Here is a 15243-nt window from a genome sequence, read left to right on the forward strand (position 1 = left end):
TGGAACGTGTTGATCCAAGTGGGACACAGTTTGTTCCTTGGAGGAAACTAGACGGCCGCTGTGGAACAGCTGAGATTATGTTGCAGCAGAAATGAGAATGTCTTCTCATTCAATCGGATAAGGTCACAGAGGACTATTTGGCATAGAAGGAGACGGCTGTATCTGAAAGTTCTGACTCATTATTTCAAGAAGGGCCCAAATACTTATATGTTAATCTAACCACTGGTCATTTAAATATTTCCTACAGTCTATGCTTCTCCACATCAGCGCTCTCTTGTATAAGTGCTACACCGAAGAAAGAAAAGACACGGCCATTAGCAGGTATTTAGGAGAATTACATGGCAGGAACGCCGATTTTAGCAGGTGCTGATGAAAGGAACGACACAAAGACGCACGGCAACAACAGTGATGATAAGAATGACGAAAATAAGTAGTGTATATATTAGAATGATAATGATACTTGTTGCCCAAATGATGACAAATAATAGCAGTGGATATCAAGGAAGTGCAACTAAGCGAAACTATGCAAACTGTGTTTTCCCAAATTGAATACCAACGTTTAAAGAATAATTTCCAGTTTTGCAAATGTATTTCCTCAATTTATTTAAACTTGCTAATTTTCACCCCAACTCTAGGTCGTTCCAGGACCTGTCCAAGCAGGCGGACCTTGTCTACGGGACCGTCAGGGACTCTGCTGTGTACGACTACTTCCAGGCCAAAGGGACAAACCCTCTGGAGCAAGACAGCACATTTGCCGAGCTCTGGAAGACCATCAACCAGAACAACGCCTTTGAGAACTCTGTCTCCAGCCCGTCGGAGGGAATCAAGAAGGTGAATTTTCATTTTGTCATTCATCGTTTTTTTTTTTTTTTTTTTGTGAGGAGTTGAAAATTCTGCTCAGCTGTATTTTCGGAAGAGCGGAGCCTTGCTGTGGAAGATGGAGGGACACCTCGGGGAAGAAAGGGAGAAGAGAAGCGCATGCAGAGTAAACAGAAAAGGATTCAGGAGGGTTGGCAGCCGTGGTTCCTCCACACGTTCTCCACGGCGTGCGCCCCGAGGCAAACTGTGTTCCTCTCATTATGGCTCAGGAAAATATGGCACACGCAGACTTATGCAAAAGGGAAACAAATGCAATTATTTTGTGATGAGAAAACGAGTAAAGAAAGTTACCGTTGTGCTCATCAGTGCGATAGTTTCACTGTACATTGGGGCACAGGACAATGAAGGGGGACTGTTACTAGAGAGCTGCTTTGTCGATGGAAAAAATCACACCTTGTATAAATAAACAGTGAAATTACATTTTTCAAGCTAGATTCCGTCGGGACATAGAAAGGAGGCTTTCTTTTTGTATGTGTGCCGCGTAGAGAGAGGCTTCTCAGCCGTTTTTCATCCCCCCTTTGTGCGTCTTTTTGTCGACCCGTCCAGGCAAAGCAGGAACCGTACGCCTTCCTGTGGGACATGGCGGTGCTGGAGTACGCCGCCCTGACGGATGATGACTGCACGCTGACCGTAGCGGGCAACAGCATGAGCACCAGAGGCTACGGCATGGCCCTGCAGCACGGCAGTCCCTACAGAGACCTCTTCTCTCAGAAGTACGTGTGCTACAAGACGGTAACGGTGATTTGTCTGAATTCGCTGTGGGACGCCATTGTCATCGCGGTTTCTCTTGAAGACGCAGACCGAGGAAGACGCAGACCGAGGAGGACATATTTCACATTGTTCTTGTTTTTGTTTTTTTTCCCCCCCCTCGGACAGAAGTTAAAAATGCGTTTCGACAATTTCATCTCAGCTTTATTAGAGCGACAGAAGTTTTAAATAAAAAGGCGCCGCACCCGAAATATAAACTCGTGGTCCAAGGTGTGAAGATGGCCCCGAGATTATCCCCGAAGACTCGGTGGAAGATCTAAAATGCATGACTTACCGCAAGGAAGGTTTTGCGACTGTAAATGTCAAAAGCTCTGAGTCATTGTCTTCTTTTGGCTTGGAATGAATGTACCAGACGCTTTAGAATAAGTTGAAGAATGACTACAAAGGGACGGCTTTTTTCGTGTCTAAACTCAGCCGTCATCCTCCTTCCTCCACAACGAACACCCATTCCCCTCCGCACAATAGAACTAGTGAGCTAATTAATATTTCAGCATCTTTCCTGTAGACAACGTCACGTCAAAACCAATTAATGTTGAAGCCAATTGATGTTTATTCGCCCTGTTTACATGAAACTGATCATTGAGTTCTTGTTAGCGAGTGTAAACATCTTTGATAATGCATCAGATCACTTACTGCAAATTGCAGCTTCTAATAGAATTGCAACAATTGGTCTTTAGTCAACGGTCAACGTTATTAAAGTGTATTAACACTGTATAATTAAGTAATTACAGAAACGCAGTATATTGATTTGCCCTCATGTTTGTTTTAACAGAAATGATTAAATCTCGCTAATTAGATTAGCCAGCATTTAACATGTCCGAATCAATGCCATAATAACACAATTATAGCAACGTGATTCTAACGCTTGCTCTCCCCCAGGATACTGGAGCTTCAGGAAAAAGGTGACCTCGACATCCTAAAGCAGAAATGGTGGCCGAGGAAAGGCCGCTGCGACCTGCAGAGCCACGCGGACGCCCAGCCGGAGGGACGGGCGCTGCACCTGCACAGCTTCGCCGGCGTCTTCTGCATCCTGGCCGCCGGGCTGCTGCTCGCCCTCCTGGTGGCGGCGCTGGAGACCTGGTGGAACAGCAACCACTGCCGCAGAGAGCAGCCCAAAGAGGTGACCACCGACATCTCGTCGGGCCAGGGCCCAGTCCCCGGCCTGCTAACCCAGACCCGGTCCATGGTGGCCACCACGGGTCCGCCTGCCCCACCGAGACCCTGGTCGAGACCCAGACCCCCGGGGCCCCCGGTCCTGCCCAGAGATGCCACTGCCACACTCTACTTTATGGATCCAGCAGGCGCTGACACCAGCCCCGATTTAGTAGAGCTGCAGTACACCCAGTTATAATAGGTGTGCCCCCTGATGATAGTCCAGACATCATGTGATCAATCTACTCATTCCTTCTCATGTTGGGGGGAGAGGTGGTGGTGCTTTGTTAGGGACTCCGGAGGCTCCTCTCCTCTCTCTCTGTGATTCTCTCATACTGACACAAACAAATGTGAACTGCCTGAACTTGGGCCAAAAAAAAAAAAAAAACCTGACCACCGCAGCGTCCGTTGCTCGTGTGAGAAAACCGCAGCGGAGGTGACGGCGGCACAGAATGTGAACACGGAAAGTGTACTTCCGGGTCAATAAGGTGCTTCTGGTGTACATTAGCTCTCTTTAGCTAATCCATTCAAGTCTTGATGAGCTTCAGAGCTCTGACGTCGCCCGGGTAGACCGCCCCCCTCCCCCCTCGGCGCGAGGCGTCCAGACCACGAAGGCTCGACGTGGATCCGTAAACTAAAGTGTGAGCAGAAGCAGAATGCACAGAATCTGAGCCTCGACCTGCTTCAACCTGAATGTGGTCCAATCGCTGGCTTTTAGGACACACGTTAAAAGTTTCAGGCCCGTCCCCGAAAAGAAAAAAAAAAAGACACGCAGTAAATCAAACTCAAGCCGTGCTGTTTTTGTGACACGTAGAGCTTCATCTACTGCTGTTGATTCCTGTTTTTGGTCGTTGTGTGCAGCTGTTGGATTGATAATCACATACGGCTGTCAAACGAGATTCACGGGAGACAAACCCCGTTTTTTTTTTTACTGGCTGCGTTTGGAGACGTGTTTTCGAGCAAAGCTGCCCCCAAATTTAATCCTCATCCCGCGTTAAATGCACATCCTCTCGTTATGGGCTTGAAATGTGAGGGTAAAATGTAGGTTTTGCTGTAATATTGAATATTAGCAGCTAAATACATGTTTAAGTAGATTAGATCAGAAACAACTGACAACTCGAGCGACAAAAGATGATCAGTAAATTCTTTCTATGATACTCCCAGACATAGATAAAAATAAAAAAAAAATTGAAAGGCAAAATCCATCAACTACGTAGTTGTCAGTTTAAATATCATTAGTTGCCAACCTTAATATGGAATAATAATTGAAGTGTTAAATGAATCAATCAAGCGTCAACATGTTAAAACACAGCTTTTATCAGTTTTATATACACTCACCGGCCACTTTATTAGGTACACCTGTCCAACTGCTTGTTAACACTTAATTTCTAAGCAGCCAATCACATGGCGGCAACTCAGTGCATTTAGGCATGTAGACATTGTCAAGACAATCTCCTGCAGTTCAAACCGAGCATCAGTATGGGGAAGAAAGGTGATTTGAGTGACTTTGAACGTGGCATGATTGTTGGTGCCAGAAGGGCTGGTCTGAGTATTTCAGAAACTGCTAATCTACTGGGATTTTCACGCACAACCATCTCTAGGGTTTACAGAGAATGGTCCGAAAAAGAAAAAACATCCAGTGAGCGGCAGTTCTGTGGGCGGAAATGCCTTGTTGATGCCAGAGGTCAGAGGAGAATGGCCAGACTGGTTCGAGCTGATAGAAGGGCAACAGTGACTCAAATAACCACCCGTTACAACCAAGGTGGGCATAAGAGCATCTCTGAACGCACAGTACGTCCAACTTTGAGGCAGATGGGCTACAGCAGCAGAAGACCACACCGGGTGCCACTCCTTTCAGCTAAGAACAGGAAACTGAGGCTACAATTTGCACAAGATCATCGAAATTGGACAATAGAAGATTGGAAAAACGTTGCCTGGTCTGATGAGTCTCGATTTCTGCTGCGACATTCGGATGGTAGGGTCAGAATTTGGCGTCTACAACATGAAAGCATGGATCCATCCTGCCTTGTATCAACGGTTCAGGCTGGTGGTGGTGGTGTCATGGTGTGGGGAATATTTTCTTGGCACTCTTTGGGCCCCTTGGTACCAATTGAGCATCGTTGCAACGCCACAGCCTACCTGAGTATTGTTGCTGACCATGTCCATCCCTTTATGACCACAATGTACCCAACTTCTGATGGCTACTTTCAGCAGGATAATGCGCCATGTCATAAAGCTGGAATCATCTCAGACTGGTTTCTTGAACATGACAATGAGTTCGCTGTACTCAAATGGCCTCCACAATCACCAGATCTCAATCCAATAGAGCATCTTTGGGATGTGGTGGAACGGGAGATTCGCATCATGGATGTGCAGCCGACAAATCTGCGGCAACTGTGTGATGCCATCATGTCAATATGGACCAAACTCCCTGAGGAATGCTTCCAGCACCTTGTTGAATCTATGCCACGAAGAATTGAGGCAGTTCTGAAGGCAAAAGGGGGTCCAACCCGTTACTAGCAGGGGGTACCTAATAAAGTGGCCGGTGAGTGTAGTTTGTATGAACAGTTTATTTTGGACAAAGCAATATATTTTAGGATGATACAGTTTCTCACCATGAACCTTTTTTGAATGTGCTTTGCTCGCACCACGACAGCACAAACACAAAGTATGTGGACATATTTAAACTAAAATAACCATACTTCAAAGCTGCACACGTCAGCTGTAGAGAGGAATAGTTTGAGGTTTTGGGGAATGTTTTTTTAGTTTCTTTACCAACAGCAAGGTGAACCATTTATTTCCATATGATTTACATTTAAATATCCACTATAGATGACAATAACAGAGCTATTTTTGATCATTTTTGAAGGTTTACACTGACTTGAAACAATTCTTCAGTAAGGAAAGTATGCCTCGATGTCAAAATTAAAAGATTAAAAAATACCTTTTCAATCTTTGGAACTTTTTACAAGTCAGAAAAAATAAAACTGGCAAAAAAACCCTTATTTCAAACCCCTCTATCCATCAGTCAGAGTGAGGAGCCGCCCAACACTCTCTCCGAATCGAACAATCAAACCTGAACCAGAGTCCAAAGTTGAAATCCCTCCTCATTTACTCCTCAAGAGGCCGACCAATGACAGCATTCCTCAAAATGTCGTTAAATAGCAATTATATGTCAATGTCCGGATTCACGGTGGGGACCGTTTTGGTTATGTACTGTTTCTATGATCTTTGGCAGGTGACTAAGGATTACGGCCCGGAAAGGGTTTCCGGCCCATTGACATATAATGACATAAGCGCTTCACCAGAAGGGAGGCGGCACATATGGACTGACAGAGAGGGACACTGGGAGGAGGCCGAGGCTCTTGACACAGGTCAGGAGAGGCCTGACATACTGTACCGGATGGTCATTGGCTGTGCCAGGGCTAAAGGGGGCGGGGCATGGGGTCCGCAGAGGGGTAGATCGTTGTTGCTTCATCTGTCATCTCACCCCATGGTCTCTCCTGATATTTGGCTTGTTTTGTTTTTTTTTGTTCTGTCTGTGTTCAGTGTGGCTTAAACGGATGCATGATGATGGAAGAACAAACTGCTGTGTGGACCCGATATATATTTCTGACAAACAATAATTTGTCTTTTGTTTATTTGTGTTCTAGAAAAAATCTAGAAATAGCTTCAAAGATTCAACATCATTTGGATTATTTCAGTGACATTAACTTTGTCTTCCATTAGATTTAAGTGTGAGTCATTGGTTCGGTTTGTCCATTGGAGCCTGTCTTGTTAACAGCAGATGCTCTTCATGCAAGAGTTGCCCAACTCAGATGTGTTCACCTAATTGTGGAGAAAATTCAAAGGCTTCTGCATGAACAGACATCTTCATTTAAATTCAGTTTAGTGGAGATGATTACTTTTTACGACCCCGTTTTAAAAGATTTAGTGTTTTAAGATAAAGTCTCTGTTAATGTGGGCTGCTTAAAGCATTTCAGTATCTCATTAAATAATATTCCTCGATAAAGTTAAGTGTTATTTTAGCCCCCCTTGAAACTCACATGAAAATGAATAGACTGCATTGCCTGTAAACTGGTGACTACGAGAGAACCATTGTAACCTGTATTTTTCTGTCTCCTTTCACACTCTGTCCCCGACCCATTCTTTCCTACAACCTCGGAATCCCATTCACTGCACATTCATTTTCACTTTCATTCTTTATCACACTCTTTAATTACATTCATGCTCTCCCTTCAATTAAAACCTCCTTTCTTCTGGCCTCTTTTATTCCACACACGCTCTGTGGCTCTGCCTCTCTTTTTCCGTCTGTCTTTTAGGACAAAGAGGTGAACCTGGAACAGGTCCACCATCGTATGAACAGCCTCCTGGACGAGGACTTGACCCACAAACAGCTGCCGGGACAATCCATCGAGATCTCTGCCCTGGACATTGGCAGCATGCAGCCCAGCCAGTCCCTGGAGGCCCTGTCCGCCCGGGACTACCAAGCCCACCGGGGGCCGCCGCGGCTCTCCGTGACCACCTTCCTCCAGGAGGGCCACAGGGCAGGAAGGACACTCGGCGCAGGCTCTGGCAGGACCTTGCCCCTGCCGCTCAGCAGTGCCACCATGCCCTCTATCCGCTGCAAACACAGGGCACCCAATGGGGGGCTCTTCCGGCAGAGCCCGGTCAAAACGCCCATGCCAATGTCCTACCAACCAGTGCCAAGAGGACCAATCCCAGAAGCCAGTGAGCCCAGCCACGGGACGTCCATCTGAGCACGCCGAGCGCCCACAGGAACTCGAGCTCAGAACCCCGATAGTGGAGCTAAAAGGGACGAGATATAAATAACACACCTTTAAAAAGGCTTTTTATTACCAGTGATGAGTCAGCGGGACGACATGTGACAAGACACCGTCTTTAAATGTACATATTTGTAAGTACAAAGAGAGAGAGAGAGAGAGAGAGAGAGAGAGGCAAACTTAAAAAAAGAAGAGTATTTTGAATTTTCAACAGTTGAGTTTAAAAAATATAAAAGTATAAAAAATATGACTGTTTGAATGGCTTTGTAAATTTTGTTCTAAATCAATAAAGGTGACAATTCTTTGTGGTTATTTTCTAAGTGCCAAGTTCAAAGATGTTTTCTTTCAGATAAACTGAATGTACTATGATAATTCATTTTAAAAAAGACATTTCACACTTCAAAAGACATTTATTTGTTTCATATGAAAAAAATAAAAAGTATACTGAAAAAAAACTTGAGCCGTGTGCTTGAAAACATATTTAGAATATCAGTGCCATGCTGTCAGTGTCCACCGGTGACAAATTCAGTTTTATGAGGAAAATGAAAGACTGAAATAGGGCAGGAGAGACGAGGAGAGAAAAGATCTTCATATGATGAGTTGATATTTTAAATATTCGGTTTTGTCTCATCACAAGCTCCGAGCATATTACAAGAGCGTTCTTTTCACTGCCTTTGGACGTGGCTTTTAGGCCTCAACACACACACACACACACACACACACACACACGGTAAATAAGCAACAAGGAAATGCTGAAAACGTTAAAAATGTTAACGCATCACAAAACTGCAGCGAAGTCCTTTGCGTGACACTTTAGATTTGCACTCGCGGAGATCTTGTCGGTCCAAAGCTGAGTCTGCCGGGGCATTTTCTTACAAAACGGAACTGCAAAAAAAATAAATTGCCCCGCAAAAACACATATTTTTGCATAGAAGGGATTCGTCAGAACTGTTGTTTCGACAGCAGTAGCAGCACAAAGCGAGGCCCACAGTGGCAGCGCGAGGCCTCCGTAGGGACGCGGGAGTGGGGAAAGCAAGCGTCCGCCAGGCAGCCTCAGCCGGGTCGCCCCCTCGTTCTGGTCAGTGCAACGGTGTGTTTGGGTGTGTTTATCAGACCGAAAAAACACAGACTTTAGGTTGGATATTGTTTACCAAGCGTACAGTGCTCCGATTACAGCGTGCAACGGACCCCATGTGACTAACTAACTAACCCCCGAAGATGAAAGGGGCATCCGACCAGAACCTTCTGTAGCCCTGTGGGACGAAGGAGTGACAGACCAACGAGTGACTCCTCTGAGTCCTGCCCTGCTCATTTTAACCTCAAGTCAAAGAGAACAAAAAGAAAGCTCCTCGAGAGGTTCGGACCACATCAGCCGCCAAAAGGGCTTGTTTGCGTTTTCAAGTAATAATAAAAAGGTTCACTCGACTGCGCTGTGACACTGCATAATCCCAAAGGAGATGGTGAGACTACTTTCATCAGCAGGGATTATTTGAGATGTGTTGAAACATTGAGAAACGCAGAATAATGTCTTTAATACTTAAATGTATGTCGATGGTGGAAAAGGTTCTCATTACTTACATTTCTTTCTTCTTTCTTTCGTTTTTTTTAAAAAAAAATTACACAGCACATCATCACAGTCGGTCCTTGCAATAATACATTTCTGCTGTACATGACTCACATGGATAGTTTGCATAATTAGCTCGGCGTGGGCAGTGTGAGGCAATCTGCTCCAAAATATCTTCTATTTTCCCCGCGGGAAGATCACTGACCGTCTGTCCGGACGCCTCTGCAGCATTTGTTATCCATTCATCGGGCCATCTCACCTAAAACTATGCAGCGCTTTCTTGTCGCAGGGAAAAGCTTTTTTTTTTTTGCCCTCTGCCCCCCCCCCCCAAAACTTTTAATCGTGATGATATTGAGTTGGTTTCTAAACTGTTGCACTTTGAATAAGAACCGACTCACCACGAAAAACACACCAACACGGTTTACAGGACACAGGTCAAGATTACCAACAATGTACACTGGTCATTTATACTATTCAAGTCATTTCAAATGTACTCACAGGTAGCAGATGGGGAGCTTCAATTAAGATACATATCTTAAAAGTGGCACTTTTGGTTAGACTCTCTAGTGAGGATTGATGTTTGAAGCTACAGCCAAAAGCAAACTAATTTAGATAAGGATTAAGACTGGAAAGAAAGGCACCTAATAAACATAACATTCAACTTGTATTGTTGAAATACTTGAAACAACAGAAAGTCGGTGTAAGCCGATTCTCCTAAAATATTAAGTTAAATCAGTATTTCATAAACACACACGCACTTTCCACACAAGGTGCAAAAACACCTTCGGACTCATAAATGTGAGAATTTTCCATAACATGAATACTTGTTAATTAATTAATTGTTAATTATTCTTTACAGCCGTGCTTTGGTAGCAGCTCTGTGATGCTGATCATGAGAAAAACCAATGAGATGGTGTTTAGGAAATACAGTTCTTCTACCATCACCCACTTCTGACAGCCATCCTTTCCCAAGGTCAAGTCTGCATAGTTTGCACTAATTAGATGAATTGCAGCCGCTGTGAATGTCAGCAGATTGCAGGTACCTATTCAACTAAACAAAGTACTGTGAAAATGACAGTTTTAATCTGATGATGGTGCTCCGGAGGACCGGGGATGTCTTCACTGAATTGAATTGAGTTAGTTTTTGCCTGGACTGAAGAAATCCTGGAACACACACAAGTGCCCTCAAGAAAGACAAAAATAAACCACAATGCACTGATGGAATGGAATACAACTTCACTGTAGATTTGTATGCTGTGCACCTTTGGGACTGAAAGAAGCGCGTTTTTCATTCCTGGAATTATAATAAGAAAAGCAGTTGCTTAACAAATATTGAATTTTTCATGAAGGAAAAGCTGGGAGCTGTGAGAGCTCAGGTGTTTCTCAGGGTTATTTCTTATTGGTAAAGCTGCGTAAGTGCTTTTCCGCTAAAAATGTATTTTCTGTTACTATTCGGTGATCCACCAACAGTGGACATTTCTTGAAACCTACTGATCCAAAGTTTTTCTTTCTCAAACGTGGCTCGTATACGTGTAAAACGAAACAACACTATTTCACTAGTTACAACAATAAAAACAAGTTCAGGTTAAAATCTTTCAACAAACTATCCCATCGGTTTCCAAATGAGCTGCAATCATTTCAGGGAGGAAGACTGCAAGCAAGTAAACGTGGAAATGGATGTAACAATGCCATTCAAGGCAGAAACATTAGGTGGATTTATTCGACCATTAAGACACACACACACACACACACGCACGCACGCACACACATTGTGTTTTGGTGAGTAATGCAAACAGAAAACTACGGTCACAAGAAACCTTTGAGTGAAACGGGAGCATAAGTGTCTTCTGTGACTGCATTCTGTCAACTGCAGCAAAAAAAAAAGGGGGATGCATGTTTTGTTTTGAGCTCCGATGCTTCGCCTCCTCTACAGCTCAAAGCCCTCAACGATCTGCACATGGATTACAAAGGGATCAATTAGGATAATGATCCCCCCCCCCCCCCCGTTCACGGCCTCCCGGGGTCGGGCGGGGTCGACGGAGGCCCCGACCTGCGAACTTGAGGTGTGTTCCGCTCGCCTTTTAAAAAGCTGCGCCGAATCACAACAACGCCGCCGCGCTGTATCCGTGCCTCGCCGACATCCTCATTAAATCATTCATGTCACACGTGTTCCTTCCAGACGGCATCAAGGGGGGGAGGGAGGGGGCTCGTTGAGCCGGGCGCCATCCTCCCCATTCATCCTCGAGGTCAAGTGAACGTGGCGCATTCATTTTTCTCTCCCTCTCTTCATGTCGCTGAAAGACGTATCAATATTTATTGCGAGGCAGAATATATATATATATACATGCAGGGAGTCGCAGGCTCCTACCTGAGCGGAGCAAGTATTGGCTGCGCGATAAACAACTCCTGCACCATGTGATGAATAATCCAAGCGGAACACAGACAGACCCATGAAAGTTTTATGCCCTGTGCCCGCGGATGCTCTTCCTCTCGCTGAATACCAGACGTAACTCGGGGATCGGGCTGAATCCCAATATTTCTCTATTTCTCCTCACTATGTCTCTTCAAATGTTTCCCAAAAAAAAAGGGAATAAAAAAAAAGGCCACGTCCTCTCTTGTTAGCTTTGTGTGGAACGTTTGTATTGCGAGATCTTCCCCCTCTAAACTTCTCTGCTTTTCCAACAGGTTGTTTAGCTTCTTCTCGCTTCAGTTAATTAAGATTCTATTTGTGAACCCGTGTGCAGAGAATAGCTCAGTATGGTCGCAGACACATATGGTTTTTTTTTAATTTTTGATTTGGAAGATATCTAACAAGAAAAATAAGGAACCACATGTTGCTTGTTTATGGATTTTCTTTGGAGGGAGGAGCTTTAATTTGTGTTTAACCATCTGGTTAAAATAAGAGAAATAGAACTATAGAGAATAAAAGAGTGTACTGAACTTGGACTGTTTATTGATAAGTGTCATGGATCTACTGGACGACTTTAGCTCCATTCACACGGATGTGGAAAGTAGGACCTTTGTGTCGTCATAATTGAAGTCATTTTTAAACTTTAAAGTTACGATTTGCAGTACGGACAACAATTTCATAGTTCATAGAACCCAGACAGAACCGTGCATGTTCTCCATCGGGATTCTTCCATTTGACAAAAAAAAACAAAAAACCCCGACGTTGTTGTCTCTGTGGATCAGCCAAGCAGCTCCAAGGCCCAGTGTGGACGGGGATCTCTGACGAGACGTTTAAAATGGACCTTCCTTGAAGTGAGAGTGGGCCGTGATGGGCTTGGAAGCGGTGATTTGATGGGCCAGCTGTCAGCTGGTTACAGATGGGGAAGGGGGGGAGGGGGCGGAGGGGGGTGGTGAGAGCTCGTGTGGTGCGACGCTTCATTTGGTTCGACTTCAATTTCCTTCTAAAAATGACCTCTTCGGCATCGTTTAGGCTCTTTTTGTTCCGTTGCCACCGCAAAAGAAAAGCCAGATAAACCGCTCGGAGCAAATTCAGCTGTGGCTGAACTCTCCCAGAAAACCTCAAAGTAAGTTTCTAGGCTTCTGGTATTCTTCTTTGTTTTATAAAAAAAGGAATTAACTCACTGGCAAGGTTTGTGATTTTCCTTTAAACACAGCCATCTTTGAACATTCATTGGGGAGACTGTAAACTATTTACTGAATCAAAACCAACATTGTAAATTAAGACAATAAGGAGAGGGGTTTTTATGTTATTATTGCATTCATCACGATTCTTACGGCAGAACTTTGGGATTTTATAAATATATAAACTCCCCTGACAAAACTGTTATAATTACTATGTTGCTTGCGTCCATCACTAACTTATTCGGGAAACGTCTTTGTTTCATTTAAAACAGGATTACAGTAATTCCCACGCTCATTTCTTTTGTAAATTAGTGAGGTATTATTCAACATTCAATGTTCTCATAGGCAACATTCTGTGAGGTCAGTACAGAGTTGGTGGTAAAAAAAAGACATTTTTAAACGTGACACACACACACACACGCACACACACACACCACAAGTGTGGATAAATTGAAGCTCAACTACCTCTTTATTATTATTATTATTATTACGCGGCAACCGTCATCACAGTTGGCCGTCAAAATATTGCACACATTTGTTTGCGTTTGACCCCCGGCTCGCTGCCTCGGACCCAGAGAACCTCCGGACCCGGAGAGAAGTCCCCGAGGTTTACGAACCAGCGGCTTTCCAGCCAAGAGTAAACACCGTCAGACAGCAGAAAGAGACGCAAACCGCCGACCAGTCTTCACAGCAGCATGTTGCAGTTGTCCAATTAGCTTCAAATTGGTCAGAGTTTTCTTTCCCCTCAGCACTTTCCCCCATGGGAGAGTTTAGGGAGGAATGATTAAAACGACTGCACTGGTTTTGAAATAATGTCCCTGGATTTTAGATCTTATTTCAATGAAATGTGTATTAAATAAGGTGTAATGCGTATACAATTTAGCGTTTTTAGTTGTGTAGTAATTAACACAAAGGGTAAAGCGAGGGTGTCCCCTGTCTGATTAAAATGGAGTAAAATTGAATGCATAAGGAAAGAACTATGAGTTATCTAATGCCAATGGAACCCGGTGCATTCGCCTTCCCGCTTTTGCATGACAGTGACATCTATTTCCCCGTCATGAATATTCACCACGGTATTGAAGCGTTTTAGGTTTTTGTCCGATTTTCTGTAGAAAAACAACGTCTTTACAACGAGAAACTGTAATTCAGCCTGACAGACCTTGGGAAGCGACGGCTGTGGCAGCAGCAGGTAATATGGAGGAAATATTACTACGAGCAGTGGCACGTCCTTGTGTCCAAAATAATCGAATCCAAAGCTCAACAAAATTGAAGGCTGACAAGTTTCAAACTAACAACGATTTGGGAGGGTAAAAAAAAAAAAAAAAAGCACCTGATTCTTTTCATTTCCATGAAACCCTTCTATTGTTGTTGATGCAGCAGAAGCCTTGCAAGGACCAGACGAAGAGAGAATGAGCCCAATATGATCGATCCACACATTCATTTAATGCTGTAGACACAAAGGAGAGCTGAAACAATTGGATTCCACAGAAAGTCTCGTCTTGGAAGATGAGAAAAGTACAGCAGCTCTTTTTGACTAAAACTACTTCACACCTGAATTTACAGAATTTAAAGCCACAGGACAATTCAGATAAATCATTTTACTGTATTTTTTCTTAATTCAGGGATAATTCTAAATATTTATGACATTAATTAATCATTTATCACTGTTATATAGACTGTATCCCATCTGACGAATTTGTGTTTGGGGGTGGGGGGGGGGGGGAGAAGTGCTAGAAATAATTGGTCCGCGGTGGGAAGCGCTTCTTGGCCTTCGTGGTGCAAACAGCAGAACTCAGGCGCTACGGGAGTGATGGAGGAAGGCAGACAAACGCGCAGCTTGAATATTTATCCCAGAGGCCGTCAGGAGGACAGAAGAGGAAAGCAGTTCCAGAGGTGAGTCAAATGACAAAACACAAAAGACACAGAAACGCCCCCCGCGCCTGTATAAACAGACAAAGACATATGTAATCACACACACACAAAATAGACTCCACAACTTTCACATGATGTCCTTCACTGTTACTGTCCCAAGCTCAGGTTGTCTGTATTTTAGGTTCGTACTGACAGTTTGGGTGAGTCAGCCTGTCCACCCTAAAGCCGTCAAAGTCTGCAGAGTGTGTGTGTGTGTTTGTGTGTGTGTGTGCAGGGTGGAGGACGTGGGCAAAGGGTGTCGGGCCCCAATCCCAAGGGCCGTCAGTTTCACCGGGGGTCAAACTCCGTGGAGATGACAATTTTTTTTTCTTCTAAATTATTGGAATATTTGGGATATTCACTCATTTTGTGACACCTTTAAAGTTGCACATAAATTCACGATTGGTAAATCGAATTGTTGAGTCCTATCAGTTTCAACCTGACATTTTCATTATCTCTGACCCCCCCCCCCCCCCCCCAAAAAAGGATTTAGCACAGTATCTTGCTCCACTTCATGAATAAATTAATTAAGTAATTGCACACAGTTCACAAAAAGCCTGCAGAGAGTCAAGTCACAGCGCGCTGCAGAGGGCG

General features: G+C 44.2%; 1 protein-coding gene across 3 annotated transcripts in view; it reads left to right on the forward strand.

Annotated features, from left to right (window-relative positions):
* Positions 1–7750, forward strand: part of grid1a (glutamate receptor, ionotropic, delta 1a) — a 144964-nt gene extending 137214 nt beyond the window's left edge. Inside the window, exons 13-17 of one of the 3 annotated variants that reach the window (XM_037464767.2) lie at positions 636–831; positions 1426–1592; positions 2527–2767; positions 6038–6173; positions 7122–7750. In XM_037464767.2, coding sequence (XP_037320664.2) covers positions 636–831; positions 1426–1592; positions 2527–2767; positions 6038–6173; positions 7122–7534 — 1153 coding nt within the window. In that variant the 3' untranslated portion in view covers positions 7535–7750. Of the gene's footprint in view, positions 1–635; positions 832–1425; positions 1593–2526; positions 3002–6037; positions 6174–7121 lie in introns of all 3 variants that reach the window. The other 2 variants (XM_037464768.2, XM_037464769.2) reach the window with 2 other exon arrangements.
* Positions 7751–15243: the final 7493 nt, after the last annotated feature.

Source organism: Pungitius pungitius, chromosome 13 (assembly GCF_949316345.1).
Source record: "Pungitius pungitius chromosome 13, fPunPun2.1, whole genome shotgun sequence".
Taxonomy (NCBI): domain Eukaryota; kingdom Metazoa; phylum Chordata; class Actinopteri; order Perciformes; family Gasterosteidae; genus Pungitius; species Pungitius pungitius.